The 16,515-nt window shown below is 39.3% G+C and overlaps 1 protein-coding gene across 1 annotated transcript in view; it reads right to left on the bottom strand.

Annotated features, from left to right (window-relative positions):
* The window catches only part of LOC124379039 (astrotactin-2-like), a 362,618-nt gene extending 347,207 nt beyond the window's left edge, over positions 1–15,411 (bottom strand). The window contains exon 1 of the mRNA XM_046839046.1: positions 14,899–15,411. Coding sequence (XP_046695002.1) covers positions 14,899–15,241 — 343 coding nt within the window. The 5' untranslated portion in view covers positions 15,242–15,411. The remainder of the gene's footprint in view (positions 1–14,898) is intronic.
* Positions 15,412–16,515: the final 1,104 nt, after the last annotated feature.

The following is a 16,515-nucleotide window of genomic DNA, read 5'->3' as shown; positions in this document are numbered from 1 at the left end:
TGCAATGCATTACACAGGAAACAGAATTGAGTAGTTCATCTCGTGAGTCGTCTGGTCCGAGTCTTTCGTTCTTTTATTTCTTTTATCACGTGATTCCCGTAGAACCTGCACAATGCAATGGATCTTGTTTTTTTTTGGGTCAGAATCTTAACGATAATTGTGTTTATGTTGTTGTGGGAATCTGCTAATTAAAAATTTTACATTTTATTTCGAACCGAATGAACTAAATGACTCAAAAAAAGATTCGTTTTTTTTTTCCTTTTCATCGTCACGTTGCCAAGAACCGAGTGCAGTCCCCATTTGCTGTTACAATAACATGCTTTTGTTACAATTTTGTGGAAATTTGTGCTCATTCAGCCATGAGGCCATTAGTAATGTCTTTGAATACCGTCTGTTATCGAATGCTGAGATTTAAACTCATGACCTCTTGATCAAAACTCCAACACAACATTATCCATTGAGCGACCCTTTCAGAATTTTGTTATCGGTACTAAAAATCTCCGTATCGATTCCAATTTAGAAAGTAAAATGGAGACGAACCCAAATCAGAGCACTGGGGTGTTTATCTCGGCTGGTCCGCTGATGGATGTGTTTGGTCAGTCGGTGCTCGCTGGGTTAATCATTTCCCTGAACTCTGCAGGATTGCTTATTCTTACCTGCAAAGCCCTGCTTTGGTGAACTCAGCTTTATAACCAGAGATCTGCCGTAGACCAGACTGAATAGGAAACAAATTTATTTATTTTTTTATCAGTAGCATGTGTTTTAGCATGGAGACGAAATTCCACATACACGTTAGAACATCACTGACAGACAGGTATACAAAAAACCCTCATGACGGCTGTTAAGGTGCAGCAGTTTATCCGTGTTCGTATTTATCTTTTCCTTTAGTTCTTACAGTACTTGTAACTGTTATTAGTTTGGACAGCTGATCAGCTGATATCAGTCACTGAGAGCGAAGATCTCAGAAACACCGAATCCAATAAAAATAAAAGTACTTCACTAATATTTATAGGGGAAAGAATGCAAAACTACTTTAGATTGAATTTAACAATATTTGTATTTATTCAAATTGCATAATTGCATAAAATTAGCAACATTTAAAAAAGGGAGAAAAAAATTGTATTTCCAACTTTTTTAATTGTGAATATTCTACTAAGTTAGCACACAACAGGATCAAAATATTTCTCCCAATATAAATGTTGTGAATTTGTGTTAGTTAACATCTAAAAATAGTTTTTACAATTTGCAAATTTTTTTTGCAAGTTTCTCGTAATCTTCTCGAAAATTACCGAAATTACGAAACCCTTTTTAACTGTGACTTTTTTTAAATCTCGTAATTGTTCTTTTTTCCCCAAGTTAACTAAAAGTTTTATTCACGATCGCAACTTTTTGTATTACTTCTTAAATACATACAACTTAAACTATTCCTTAATTCCTTTAACTAATACTTAATTGTGAATTTTTAAATCTCGTAATTACGAGTTTACATCCACAAACCTGGAATTGTTTCATAAATGCGCACAAACGCACCCTTATTAGCTCAAAATCCCGTTTTATTATCCCAAAAATTCCACTTATTGCTGCAGTCCTACAAACCTAACCTTAAAGATTAACATTAACTCAAGGATAAAGTTACAGTTTGGGGAAAAGTCTTGTACTCTGGAAAAATATTTTCCCATAATTCTCTAGTAATTGAATCCACAAGTCTTACCTCTTTTTTTTTTTTCTTAGCCATGAAATTTTCTTAGGGAGTTCAGTCCCACCTTTGAGCCTGAGATACTAAATATTTAAACTCATCCTTATAGAAATAACCCTAGACGTACAAGCTTTATAGTTTGCTTGTTTCTTCAATAATACATCCATCATGAAATCCCAGCTGATCTGCCTGAATCACGCTGTTCAAACAGATGTTAAACACATATTTAAAGTGTCAGCCTGCTAGCATACTCCGCTATGCTAGCCATATCTCGGTTTCATCTGTATTCACAGCACAGCTCGTACGCCGGGGGGGTTTTACGGGTCACCGATCGTGGATTTGTTCCCTCCTTATTATTATTCATCCATCTTACGAAAATAAAATAAATAAACACTCGGTGGATTGGCAGATTACCAACAAGCTTGACATGCAGAGGTCCTGAGCACAGAAAGCTTCTCTTTTTCTTCTGCTGAAGAAAAAATAACCTCCCCAGAGACGGGTTATGGAGAAGAAGGGATTTCAGTCCATTAATATGAATAGAAGCAGAGTTTTTCTTTGATATTATATTTTGAATGGAAAAAAAAGCACTGACGCTAAAGGGATCAGTGGGAAAGACTTTGCAGGGGTTTCTAGGTCTTGTTTTTGGGCTTTTTTTAGTTTTTAAGCCTGAACGCTTCCACAGACACCAGGGATTAATCAAAAGTTCACATACATGCACACAATAATAGATAAATAGACAAAGGGGAAATGTATTAAACAAAAAAATTGCTTCGGTGAAATGAAAGAAATAATGGAGGAAAAAAGTTATTGATTTGTTCTAATTGCATTTTGGTCAAAAGTAAAAGTTGAGAAATTGGATACGTTTGTGAGCTGTAGAAAAATGTATACCTTAATTTTACACACTTATCATGTTTCTTCTCTGTAGTATATTTAAAAGACTTACACTATATATACAAAAGTCTTGAGTGGCCTGCTATAGAGCTCTGACCTCAACCCTATTGAACACCTTTAGGTGTTTTACTCACCCCAGGCCTCCTCACCTCACCTACATCAGTACAAACAACATACCTTCTTCAATAGGGCTTATTTTTTATTTGTATTTTCAACATTGTTTATAAATAGTGAAGGCATCCAAACTATAGATGAACATGTATAGCATTATGTAGTAAACAAAAAAAAAACAAGAATATGTTTTATATTTTTGAAGTAATCACCTTCTGCTAGTGAGAGCTTTGTACATTCTACTGTATTCTCTCAGTCATGACGTAGTCACCTGGAATGGTTTTCTAACGATCCCCCAGAAGTGTTGAGTGCTTGTTGGTTGCTTTTCATTCACCCTTTGGTATAACTCATCCCTAACCCTAGATCATCACACCACCTCCATGCATCACAGTATGAAACACACATACAGGAACCAGCTGTTCACCCCCTGTACATCTAACAAAAACACGGCAGTTATCTAAGCAAGTTTCTTCTACTTGATGTTCTTTCGAAAGTAATTTTTTCTTTGCTGCAATTCGACTATGACGGCCTGACTTACGCAGTCTCCTCTGAATGTTGAACAACGTCAGCCACTTGAACCCTGAGACAAATGTATGTAAATCCTTGGTTTCTGAAGCTGGTAATTATAATATTTTTTTTTTCTCTGCAGCAGAGGTAGCTTTTGGTCTTCCCTTTTTTTTGATGGGCCTCCTGGCATTTGATCGTTTTAAAGACTGCACTTGGGGATACATTTAAAGTTCTTGAGATTTTTCGGATTGACGTTTTTTGTTTCTTAAAGAAATGATGGACTGTCATCTCTTCACTTTCTTGCCATAAAATAAATGTGTACACTAATGGCACCCTTTCCTCTGCACAAGACAACTGATGGTCTGAAGCGAATTAAGAAGGCAAGAAATGTTACAAATCAACTCTTCACAAGACAAACCTGGGAATTACAAATCACTCCCGCATGAATCTGATGGGAGAATTCCATGAGTTTGCCATCAATGCTGAATGGCGCTACTTGGTACAATCTAAAATATACAGCATACATGGTGGAAAACTATAGAAGGTCAATCATAAAAATCAAGCCCAAAAAAAATTTGAAACACCTCAGTGATGGCAAGATCACAGGTTTCATCTCTGACAGCCATAAAAATATAAAAAAGAATTTCCCAGTTGACGTGACCAGTGTTCACCTACTATACTCTTCTATCCACATCCATAAAACCGGCTGTCTAAATCCCTTTCTAAGAGTCAAGTATGCCTCAGAGTGTGGCTCTGTGTGGACACAGGCATCCATGGCGTTCACGTGCGGGGATTGTCTGTATTTTCTCACAGCGTTCCAATCTATCCCAAAGGTATCAAATAGGTGTGTGGAGCTCTATAGCAAAAGATCTTCCTCTCCAAACCATGTACATCATATCTTCATGGAGCTGGATTTGTGCACATTGTTATGCTGAAACAGGTTTGGATCTCAAGTTCAAGTTAAGGGAAACTTTTATCCTCACACATCCAAAAACATTATATACAAAGTGTTCCCAACTTTAGTTTCTTTTGGGAAAGATATAATTTTGTCCACAAAGTGTCTCACCTTGCGGTACAAGGTCTCAGATATGGAACCATTTATCTTCTTCTTGATTTCCTCCATAGTCCTTGTCTTCGTTCATAATTTATGGTTTCTTTGCTACTTTTGGTTTGTTTGCACTGTTTGCACAAACTAATATCTTCCCTGCACATGTCCTGTGCCGTCTCAATCACCCGAGAAACCACCGAGGATTAGCAACTTCTCCATTTTGTAACAGACAAATGCTTCCTTTGGATTTAGGTGTTTGTCTGTTTTTGTCTAGCTGAGTTTGAAAAGGTTTTTTTCATTAAGCAAAATTAGCATTTAAATCATTTCATCTTGGTGGACGCCATGACATTTTGTCACTAACACACCTTGTGTTTTGTTCAGAAAATCAGGGCTCTGGAGTTGTAATGACGACACAGTGGTGACGTTCCCCAAACCAGATCTGAGGTAGCTACAGTAGATTCAACACAAATTAACAGCACGTCTTTTGTCTTTTCCCCTTCGCTTAATCATTTTTCCCACAGATTTTATGTGTATGCACTGACTGACAATGGCAGTTTTAGGTGTCCATGCTATTTAAAATTATGAATGCTATTGCTTAAACATGGATATTGATTTGTCTAACAGAATAAAACGTTCCAGAAAAATACAAGCCATTGCTTCTTTGATGGTCTAAGAAATGTACAAAAAAAAGGATTAAAAAGTTTTTAAAATCTAATGTCAATGGAGGGATAGAATAATACACTCTGCCCATGCTAGCATGTGGCGCTTGTTACTTTTCTCAATTGAGCAAGAAAAATCAATTCTGCAGAGAAACCCCCCTCCAATTAGCATGACATTTTGTAAAAGGTCATCCAAATTATTGGAACATGTGAGAGAGAAAGAGAATTGTGGCATTTCAGAATTTCATTTTGTAACCGACATTCTGCTGTAATGCTCATGTTAGACACCTACTTAAACCCACCCACTTGTATGGACATTTCCACTGAGTTGTGGATACGTTAGCGGGGTGGGGATATACAATACACCGATCGGGTGTAACATAATAATGGGCATGGACACACTGACTGGTCTGTGTCTGACACCTTACTATCAGAACCAGCATGAACTTCTTTAATGTGAGCTAAATGAGCTTGTCTGTTGGATCGGACCACATGGACCAGCCTTCGCTCCGCATGTGCATTAATGAGCCTCGGCGGCTTGTGACCCTGTCGCCAGTTCACCACTGTTCCTTCCTTGGAGCACTTTTAAAAGATACTGACCACTGCAGACCAGGAACATCCCACAAGAGCTACAGTTTGGTAGATGCTCTGACTGAGTCGTCTAGACGTCACAATTTGTCGTCCTTACTCTCGCCCATTTTTCCTGCTTTTAACATCAACTTCGAGCAGAAAATGTTCTGCCTTATAAATAAATCCACCCACTAACAGGTGCCATGATGAAGAGATGATCAGTGTGACTCACTTCACCGCTAATAATGTTATAATGTCAATGTTATGCCTGAATATTAAGAAACTGGAAGTGAGAAGGGACAGTCAGATGGGTGTAGACCTATAGAACAACTGTAATCATCTATATTTTTGAAGGTCTATTTCCCATTCATTTCTTTTTTTTAAATGCTGTTAATATGACAATACAAAGGGCTTGTTTTATAGTAATGATGTAATGACAAATGCAATGCTCTCCAACTGTCTTTCTTTGGTTTTGGTTGTTATTTGTTAAGTTGAGATTCATTTACATTTCTGGCATTTGGCAGACGCCCTTAAATAGAGTTACTTACTGTTATCTCAGTTATAGTTATACCACTGAGCAAAAGAGGGTTAAGTGCCTTGCTCAAGGGCCCATCTGTTGGGCAGCTGGGCTGTGCTGGGACTTGAAGCCATGACCTCCTCCTTCTGAGCTAGCATCTCCAGACCTGTAGCAAGCCTGATGTGTGACAAGTCACTTTTAGCTAAATACATGATCTGCACAAAACATTGTGGACACCTGACCATAATATATTTGTTTTCTGAAAAGCCTATTTTACATTGTATCCTCATTTGCTGTTATAATGAGCTCTTCTCTTCTTGGAAGAAGTTCCACTAAATGTTGTGGAGATTTGTGAGAGATTCAGTCACAAGGGTTTTAGTAAAGTCAGGTACTGATGTAGGGGAAGCGAGAAGGGGGGAGGTCAGTGTTCACATTCATCCCAAAGGTGTTCAGGGTTATAACTCTATAGCAGGAGATCCTCCACTCCAACCCATGTACTCAATATCTTCATGGACCTGGTTTTGTGCACAGGGGTAATTTCATGCTGGAACAGGACTGGGTCTTCTAGCGTAATGTGACCTGATAATATTAATTAGATAATCTGATATAGAAGCCAAGCTAAATAAACAAAACAAAACCTTTGAAACTATGCTTGGTTGAAGTTCAGCAATTCTCACACTAGGACACGCTGCGAATGTATTATTCAACACCTTGGTCTGGCTCAATGATATACTTTCACATCTGGACAGCTGTACTTTGTTCGACAACTTTCGCTCGTAGACCATTTTTATGATTTAATCACACCCCACCATTCCAACCACAGCATCCCAAAACATCTAATCCACTACGTTAGAATTCTAACTAGGCCCAGAGTGGTCCCAGAGTCGCCGTCTCTCCTATTCAATGTATATGTAAAAAAAGATCAGGAAAGGCAGATAGAAAGTCTCACCAAATGAAAGCTTCCATCTCACGCTTTTTATCTTAACTCTGCCTTCCTCAATGTTCTCCCATTCCAGAGGTAATAAATCATGTCGGCGCTTACAGATTGGAGCCGAGTTCAGTTAAACGGACGTTTCTTAAGGCTAGCATCCTTCCATTTTCTCCTTCTTCTCTTTCTCTTGCCATCCCCCCGTCTTTTTGTGGATTTGTAAATGTGCATTTCAACAGTAAAACCCCGTTGTGCAGTAAGTGCTAAACGCTAAAGGTCAAGGTTTTGTAAAAGATTTTCTACATGTCTCTGTTTGTTTTGAAAGCGCAGACTCTTGTGGTTTTAGAGCCCTAAAAGCTGAAGAGCGCAATCTAAAAGACTTCATTAAGTTAAGCAGGTTAAAGGTTCTGAACCAACATCATCTGTTTTTGTTCAGAGAAACCTTGCTAGATGCACTGACCTGGTCCCAAAATAAGCACTTCTTTACCAATGATGTGTATTATTGAAGATTATTTTTAATCTGTATATTGCATCTTGTTTTTTTTAACACAGTCTAGACACCACAAGACTCTTGAAGACCACTGAAGACCTCTGAAGGCATACTATGGTATCTGGTATCAATAAGTTAAAAGCAGATCCTTGTAAGTTATTGAGCTGTGGACCCTTTGGATTGGACTTGTTTGTCCAGCACATCCCAGAGACACTTGATTGGATTGAGATTTGGCGAATTTGGAGGCCAAGTCAACACCATAACCTTGAAATTCTTCATCAAATTCTTCTTAAACCATTGTTGCGACGTGAAAATGCTGGGGGTCATCATCCTGCTGAGACAATCCACTGGAATCCACTAAGGTATCATTGGCTACGCATCGAGACCAAGCTGCCGTCTCTGGGACCCTGAGTAACCCCATAGCTGTTCAGGTGTATGAATGGGATAAATGCAAGTAGCTCTGGATAAAGGCGTCTGCCAACCTTAAATTAAAATGTAAATAAACCCCACATGATCTGCTGTCTTGGAGACGTTTTTTTTGCTTCGTCTAGACATCGCAATTTCAGATTCACTCGGATTCTTAAACTTGCCCATTTTTATTGCTTCTAAAACACAGCCTCGTGTCAACTGACTTTCCAGCCATTTTCTACCACACGTACCACAGTGACCAGACTATCGATAATATTCACTTCACCTGTCAGTTTTTAAATGTTGTGTTGTTTTTCTGTACTCTTCTAAACTTCTTCTCTTATAACTTGTATGTCATGAACTTTTTAAAAATGATAATTATTTCATATTTAATATAATATTTATACATATTTTTTTGTTTTCATTTAGGGCATCCTGCTCCATTCTACTTCACTCTTCATAATCCATAATCATAATCACATTATCACACGAAAAGAGGTAACATGGATTGTAATTTATAATTAGAAAGCTGACTTTTGGCGGATGGCATCCTCTAGGCGTCGTCACGATCCTGACATTTTCTTTCCGATTCTTTTTATTTCTTTTTGAATAACGGATTTTCACAGGATGTTCCAATTCTGGTACCTTTGTCCTGCAGTAATTTTGAAATCCTCTTGATCTTCATGATTCTATTTTTTCAGGAATGTTCTCTCACAATCCGGCACAAGATCCCATATCGCAGTTCGGTGATAATAATTATGTAACATGACGTTTACACGTAACATTTTACATAAATAGCTGTTTATATAAATAGGTGTGTAAATCAATATTAATATGTCTGAAAAAATGTACTTTCGAGCCACTATGTATAAAATGAGAGATAAAATAAACACTAGGCATTTCATATCGAGCTTCCATTTGCTGTTATAGTAACCTCCACTCATCTGGGGAGATGTTCCACTAGATTTTGGAGTGTGCTTGTCGAGATTTGTGGAGATTCATTCAGCCACAAGTGTGTTCTTAAAAAGTGTGATACTTATGCAGGTAAGGTGATGAGGCCTGTGGTGCAGTCAGCAGTCACATTCATTCATATTCAATAGGGTTGAGGTCGGAGCTCAATAGCAGGAGATCTTCCACTTCAAATCACATGAATTTTCATGGAGCTGGCTTTGTGCACAGGGGCGTTTTCATGCTAAAACAGGTTTGGGTCTCCTAGCTCAAATGAATTGAAAATGCAATGCTCCCACATCCAAAACAATTGTATTTCTCCAACGATGTGTCAACAGTTTGGGAATGAATGGAAAAGTCAGGTGTCCCAATACTTATGCCACCACTATGGTGTATTTTAGCTTGAGAACAAAACAATAAGAATTGAGAAAATGAAACAGCACTGTTTTCTTTGTGCCTTGTTGAAATGATCACATGAGTTTGAGTGAAATAGGTCCTAGCATAGCCTTTTATACTCAAATTCATACTTGTGTTCTTGAGTTCAATGGTATGTAGAAACTTCTGGTCTACGTCATGATAAAAAAAATAAACAACTCTGTGATCACATTATACGAATATGAATAAGAACTCACATCAGGCTTTTTGCGAACTCGAATAAAGAATCACAATCAGGCTCGACTCACTTAGCGACCTTTACAAACAAGAGCTTGGTAATCCTGACTGGCGTGTCAGCCCGGGTGACCCATTTCCACCTGTCAGCTACTGAAACCTCTAATCCTTCTGGCAGATAACATTTTCTGCAGATATGAGACATATTTCATCACTTCGGTCCCTTGTGTTCGATTGCCTCCGAGGCAGAGGCTTAGCGCTGCCGGTATTCATGATGCACAGGGACCCTCAGCCCCGAAGACAGTCTGGGTAAATTAGCCACCAGCGCTAACCTATATGCCTGCATCCGTCTCTGGATCCGGGAGAGAGAGAGAGAGAGAGAGAGAGAGAGAGCAGAGCTGACCTGACGCTCGGCCAAATGGGAGGACAGAGAGCGGTGACTCAAATCCAGACAGCTGTCGTTAATGGGAGAAAGCAAGTGATTTGTGGGCCGCCATGCCAGCCTCTTCTCTCTGCTCGGCCAGCACTTTACACACAGCCAGAGAGGCGTTTAATACAAGAGCCTCATTCTGCTGCGGCCAGTGTCTGTTTGCCTGTTAAACTAACTGTAATCAGATGAATTGCCGGTCTGTAAATTTGCACTCGATGTTAGAGCCCCATGCTACCATGGATCAGACTCTTTGTTAACCCCAAGCTTTAATTAACTCTCATTTAGTCCTAATCTTTAAGTCTTTGCTGCTTGTTACTCGTTTCGATTCTTGGGTTTTGAAGCTCCAATGTTTCTTTTTTTTTTATTCTTAGCCACAATCTAATCTCTTGGTCAGTTCCAAGATGCAAGACTCTGCTTCTCGGTTAGTCTCTAAGGAGCAGTGGTGGATGAAGTACACAAAGCATGTACTTGAGTTAAAGCAGAAATACACTCGGTAAAATAAACTCCAGAAAAAGTACCTTCAAATCTACGATTTTTTATGACGATTATGTTCCTATTATAATTTTTATCACAAGGCTCTTCACATAATCAACTCAGTTTATGTGAAAAGATTCGAATGTGACTCTCAGCTCACTGATCTATTAATAGAATGATATTATTGACTCAAACACTGATTGATTTCTATTATAATGATCATGAGCCCAAAACCTTCTAAAAGAAATCGTGTAATTGAGGCCACCGTTTTGGTGAGTTCGAGTCTGGAGATTCTTCATCATTTATTCCTCTCTAAATGTTCTGCTTAATGTTGAAGTGATGCTGAATTGTATGTTGGTGATCAGTAGATGCACCAAGCGCCAATCAGAACGAGTTTCAAATAGAGAGAGCGCTCGATCCTGATTGGTGACTCGCTGTGTGTTAAATGTAGTAAAAAGAGTAAAAAAGTATTTGAATTTGTTACAGTAAAAAATCTCCCCAAAAACCTCTGCTTTCTAGTTCCAAAACTGACCTCATGGCCTACACAACATGCCTATCTAGGATTGCTAGTTATTCTGTCATACCGCAGGTGAGAAAATGTGACTATGAGAGTTCTAAATCTTAAAACTATGTTAGGTCATGCCTAGAAGTGAATTCAAGAAAAGAAATACACTCCTAATCACGTGTGAGACACTTTCCTGTAACCAGTAATACGCCGTGGAAAATGTAATCCAGCATGCAAAACCGTGTAACTGTTCGATAATTATTCCGTTTGGATCAAAACCATTTCGCTAAATGTTGTGAAAAAATGGTAAAATCAGCCTGAGGCTTTGTTCATGTTGTGGCACTGACCTTGAACTGTTAAGTCCTGCACTAACATCACCCTCACAAGGGATTTAATTATCAAGATTACCAAAGGCTACCGCTCAGAACGTGTTCATACTCTATGTCCCTGAACCCTTTTTGCCTATGCACAAGCACTGACCAAACTCCAGCTAAAGCAGTCAGTGATGCACGTACTGTTCACTCTGAATACGCTGAATAATTAACCAACTGATTTGCAATCCAGGGCTGGAAAAAACTCTCGCAGTGCTAATAAGCTTCTCCAAACAGCACACTGTGGATAGTGTTTAATGCCGTGGCGTCAGTGGACTCCGAGTACATTAGCCCTTTAACTACTTTAGGTGTATGAATTTATATAAGATTTTATTCAGTCTTGTTTGGGGTGTAGGATCTCCATCCTTGTCTTTAGTAGCATTTAAGACTCTGATTATTATTTTTTACATATAACTCTTCGAAACTTTTAATAATCAAATTCCATATATTTTCCGATTATTGTAATATTCCAATTTTATTGATAAGTCTCAGTCTCAAAGGCTTTAATTCTTGGTTAATCTCACTATTTTAGACTCCCTGTCTTGGTTAGATCTAATCTACAACCTTAGATTTTTGGTTGGACCCAATCTTTAAGGCCCAGACTCTCACAGTTTCAATCTATAAAACTCTGATTTTAGTTTAGACCCAATCTTTACATCCCTAATTCTCACAGTTTAAAGCTTTAACCTTTAAAGTGACCTTTAAAGCTTTCTCTCTTGTCAAGCCCACGTTTATAGGAACCAGCACTTGGTATGACCCAGTTTGTAAGGTTCTGGTTCTTGGTTTGTCCCAATTTTTTAGGGTCTGATTCTTGGTTCTTTCCAGTTCTTTATTTAGTCTCAGTCTCAAAGGTTCTGATTTCTGATTAATGATTATTTATGACTCTCACACTTGTTTAACTCCAGTCTTTAAAGCCCTGATTTCATAATTGGTGGGACTCTATAGGCGATTCCACTCCCAGTCTCTTACGAAGCAACCCCTGGGTTTTAAACCTCCAGGTCTTTATGTCACTAAGGAGCAAAATCTTGATTAGTCCAAACTAAACAAGATCACAATTCTTGGTTAGTCTTCAAATTTGTGGATTTCAACCTTTTAAAATCTCTGGTTTTTATTTAGTCATTATCTACAAGGCTCTGTTTTTTGGGTAGTCCATCTCTTAGGGTTCTGGTCTTGTTTTTTAATTTGCTAATTTGTTGTTTGGATCACTTTTTAATGATCTGATCCTTGAATAATCCCAATCTATAAGAGTTCAGACTTTTGGACAGTTCCAAGATTTAAGGCTCATGTTCTTGGTTAGGACTAGATTCTAAAGACCAGACTCTTGGTAAGTTTTAATCTCTAATTATTTTTTCAATACATGTTTGTAAGGCTCTGATTCTGGCTTAGTCAGAGTCTGGTGCATTTTTTTTTTTTTGCAAGTTCAATGTTCTGGTTCCTTGGTTAGAGTCAATCTTCAAGGCTCTAAATCCTGGGGTTTAATCTCCAGCATTTAGGATCTGATTTATAGTTAATCCAGGTCCATAGGGCTAAAGCTTTCGATTTAGGTATGTTTTTGTCCCTTTGCATTCTGGTTAGTCACAGTACAGGATTTATCTCATTCATACTTTCATTTTCACCATGTAAAGAGGTCTTGAACGGAGAGTACCAGGGCTTGAGACCTTGGCTGTATACTTTTCTTCATCGTGGACGAGTAAAGGTGTGCAGAAACCGATTTTCTCCACACAATGCACAATGCAATGTAATTTCCTTCAAGAATTTAAAGATGCAGATCTCAATGAAACCGGAATAAATGGCCACGATGACCGATTTCTATTACGGCTGTGAATTTGAAAGTTTTTCAGGGTCAAACTTGGGACATGGTGTTCAAAAAGGAACAACACGGATCCTTTGTGTATTCTTGCTCTCTGCACTGGGATTGAAAATAGCTGGTGAAGGCCCAGCTGCACCAGTGCCTCGAGTCAATACCGATGCAGTTTTCTGTCAATATTATTACACTCCCATGTGGATTCTAGAATTCCATCCTGACATACTGTATGGTCTTTATATTTTCCTCCACAAACTGCATTATGTTTTACGTAAATCACATGTAAAATATCATAATAAATGTCCATATTGTATTTGAAACCTTTTGCATTGATTCCGTCTTTTTTTCTTTTTTTTTTCAAAAGGCATTTGACAACAATAGAGAAAAACTTCACCACAGGCCACAGGAGGATGCCTCGAACACGGCATGGCTTCAATCTCACATTTACTGACTCGAGACTTTTTTTTCCCCAAAAGCATGCAAAATAATGTCAGTCAGCATAAATAAATGTGCGGCTTGTCTCCTGACAATGACATTAACAAGTTTCGAGGCATTTGGATAATTGCACGAGGCTCAGGTAGCAGATGAAGAGGTGTAGGTGTAGTTTGTCGTATTGCAAAAGGTTATTACGGGACATGCATCTGCAGGGACCAGGAACAACGCAGCACTCAGTTAAGCCATGAGATGGACGTTATTAATTAACTAGAAACTAACCAGCCAATAAACACATGCTGTAGGGAAAACATTTACATATTCAGATTCCTCCTAAAGATCCATGACTCATTACAAAAGACAAGAAGGTTTATAGTTTCTTTACATATTACGATTCAATAACATTTAAATCCCAGGATTACCCCCACACACACACACACACACACACACACACACACACACTTGCACATATATCACAGGATAACACTCATACTGAAAACTGTTACTGTCCTAAATCCTACCCAGCTTTGACAATGGAGACTATTTCCATAAATCACTACATCTCAGATTATACGTGGGGGTCAGTGATGAGCTGTTGCTATGGAAACGTATTAAAGCAAGCACATGATAATAATAATAATAATAATAATAATAATAATAATAATAATAATAATGATATAAAACTCCTTATTTGTTGACTTTGTTTGAGGTCTTTTCTTTTAAGTTTCAACGCTTTTTGTTATATAAAAGTATTCTGTAGGATATTTTAATTGCAGTAGTTAATGATTAATAAATAAAGAAATAATGTTTTGATCAATTGATTAACAAGCTTTGTAAAATCCTAAGCATGTAAAACATGAAGTCAGATGGGGATTATTCACAACAACAACAACAACAACACCTGAATGAAGGTTTTTTTGGGGGGAAAATTGCTGATTAATAGATTTTAAATAGTGGTTTCATTTATTGAATTTACTGATTGGTTGATTTCCAAACAATACATTTAAACATATGAGAATGTCCATGTGGTACATGAGCCATAATGTCCAGGACAGACAGACAGACAGACAGACAGACAGACAGACAGACAGACAGACAGACAGACAGACAGATAGATCACACTTGCAGAGACTTTGAAGATCAGCAGAATCGCCGGGTGTAACACCAATAACGCTTTCATTCATTGTGTGAACGCGTGCGCACACACACACACACACACACACACACACACACACACACACACACACACACACAGATAGAGAGAGAGAGAGAGAGAGAGAGAGAGAGAGAACACCCCTCGTACCTATCGCACTTCTCTTTATCCCTTAATTAACTCTCTCATTCGTTTCTTCCGCGTCTCTCGGTTGCACGCGCGGCGCACGCACACACGCGCGCGCACACACACACACCGTGTGTTCATTAATCGCGCAAACGTGAACAGAAACGCACTAAAACTACTCCACGGTGTGTTTAGTGAAGAGAGAGAGAGAGAAGCCTCACCGAGGGTGAAGTAGGGCAGCGCGGTGTTGTCCAGGTCGTCCAGCACCGACACGGCCCCCGGTACATCACTCCGCACGAACAGCAGGAGCCGGGAGTCCGCCGCGCCCGCGCTCCCGGAACCCACGCTCAGCTCGCTCTCGCGCAGCACGGGCAGCGTGGACACCGTCACCGTTTTGACCTCGCACGCGCCCGCCGCCGCCGCCGCGTCCTTTTCCGAGCCGGGCTTCGGTCCTCCCGCCGCGGTCCCGGTCCCCGTCACCGTCCCGGACAGGAAGTCCTCAAGCGAGAGGAAGAGGAGGAGAGAGAGGAGGAGGAGGACGAGCCGCGCCGCACTCCGCGCCATTCCCCCGGTCGGTCCCCGTCTGTGGGCTTGTGTTTTTTGAGCGAAGCGCGCGGAGGCTGCGCGTGCGTTTATAAAGCGGTTGCGTGTGGGCGCGCGGGGGCGCGCGACTCCGGCCGGCAATGCAAGCGGCGGGGCGCAGGTGACTGGGTGCGCTCGCGCGCTCCTCCACCAATCCCACAATCCCAGATTCCCAGAATTCCACCCGGCCCGGGCTTAATAATAATAATAATAATAATAATAATAATAATAATAATAATAATAATAATAATAATAATCACCACAATGAAAAGAATAAAACCATCAAAGAAGAATCTATTATTTTTATTAGTTTTTTTGTTTTCCAAGGCCCTTTAAGGTAGATTTTTAACCCAAGACTAGATAGATAGATAGATAGATAGATAGATAGATAGATAGATAGATAGATAGATAGATAGATAGATAGATAGACAGACAGACAGACAGACAGACAGACAGACAGACAGACAGACAGACAGATAGATAGATAGATAGATAGATAGATAGATAGATATTGCAGATATCAGCAGAATTACTGGGTGTTACACACAAACACACACACTTTTTTTCCAGCCATGCTACTTTTTCTTTTAATTAACTTTTCCCTTTTCTATCTATCTATCTATCTATCTGTCTGTCTGTCTGTCTGTCTGTCTGTCTGTCTGCTGCATAGCAGAAGTTTACAGCATGAACTTAGTAATTGTGGTTTTCTTCCGATAGCATCCTCCTCATCCTCCTCTTCCTCCTCCCTGAGTGTGTTCCCTGTGCCCTTCTACCTGATTACAAGATCTGCTTAAAATGCCATCTGCCTGTCAAAACAGATGTGTCTCCTATCAAACACTCACTCCCTGAGGAGCCATCCCTGCAGAGTCTGCAGCTTTCCTTCTCCTTCCTCTGTGTGTGTGTGTGTGTGTGTGTGTGTGTGTGTGTGTGTGTGTGTGTGTGTTACTGAGCATCCTACCTTGGGCATGGTGCTCCACTGCAAACTAAAAACAAAGTGTGTGTGTGCACAATTTTTAAACTGCTGATGCCAAAAAGAAAGGAACATGGGAAGACAGATACATGGATAAAAAAAAAATAACACACACATTTACGCAAGCATGCACACACACACACACACACACACACACACACACACACACACACACACAATTGAAAACTCATACTATATCCTTTATACTGTATGCCTTTATTAAAGGACAATCACATGATTTTTCTCCATGTATAGTTACATTTTATAACTTAGATTATAGCAGCGA

Source organism: Silurus meridionalis, chromosome 25, assembly GCF_014805685.1.
Source record: "Silurus meridionalis isolate SWU-2019-XX chromosome 25, ASM1480568v1, whole genome shotgun sequence".
Taxonomy (NCBI): domain Eukaryota; kingdom Metazoa; phylum Chordata; class Actinopteri; order Siluriformes; family Siluridae; genus Silurus; species Silurus meridionalis.
Note: the sequence above shows the minus strand (reverse complement) of the source record. Positions and strands in the feature narration are given on the sequence as shown.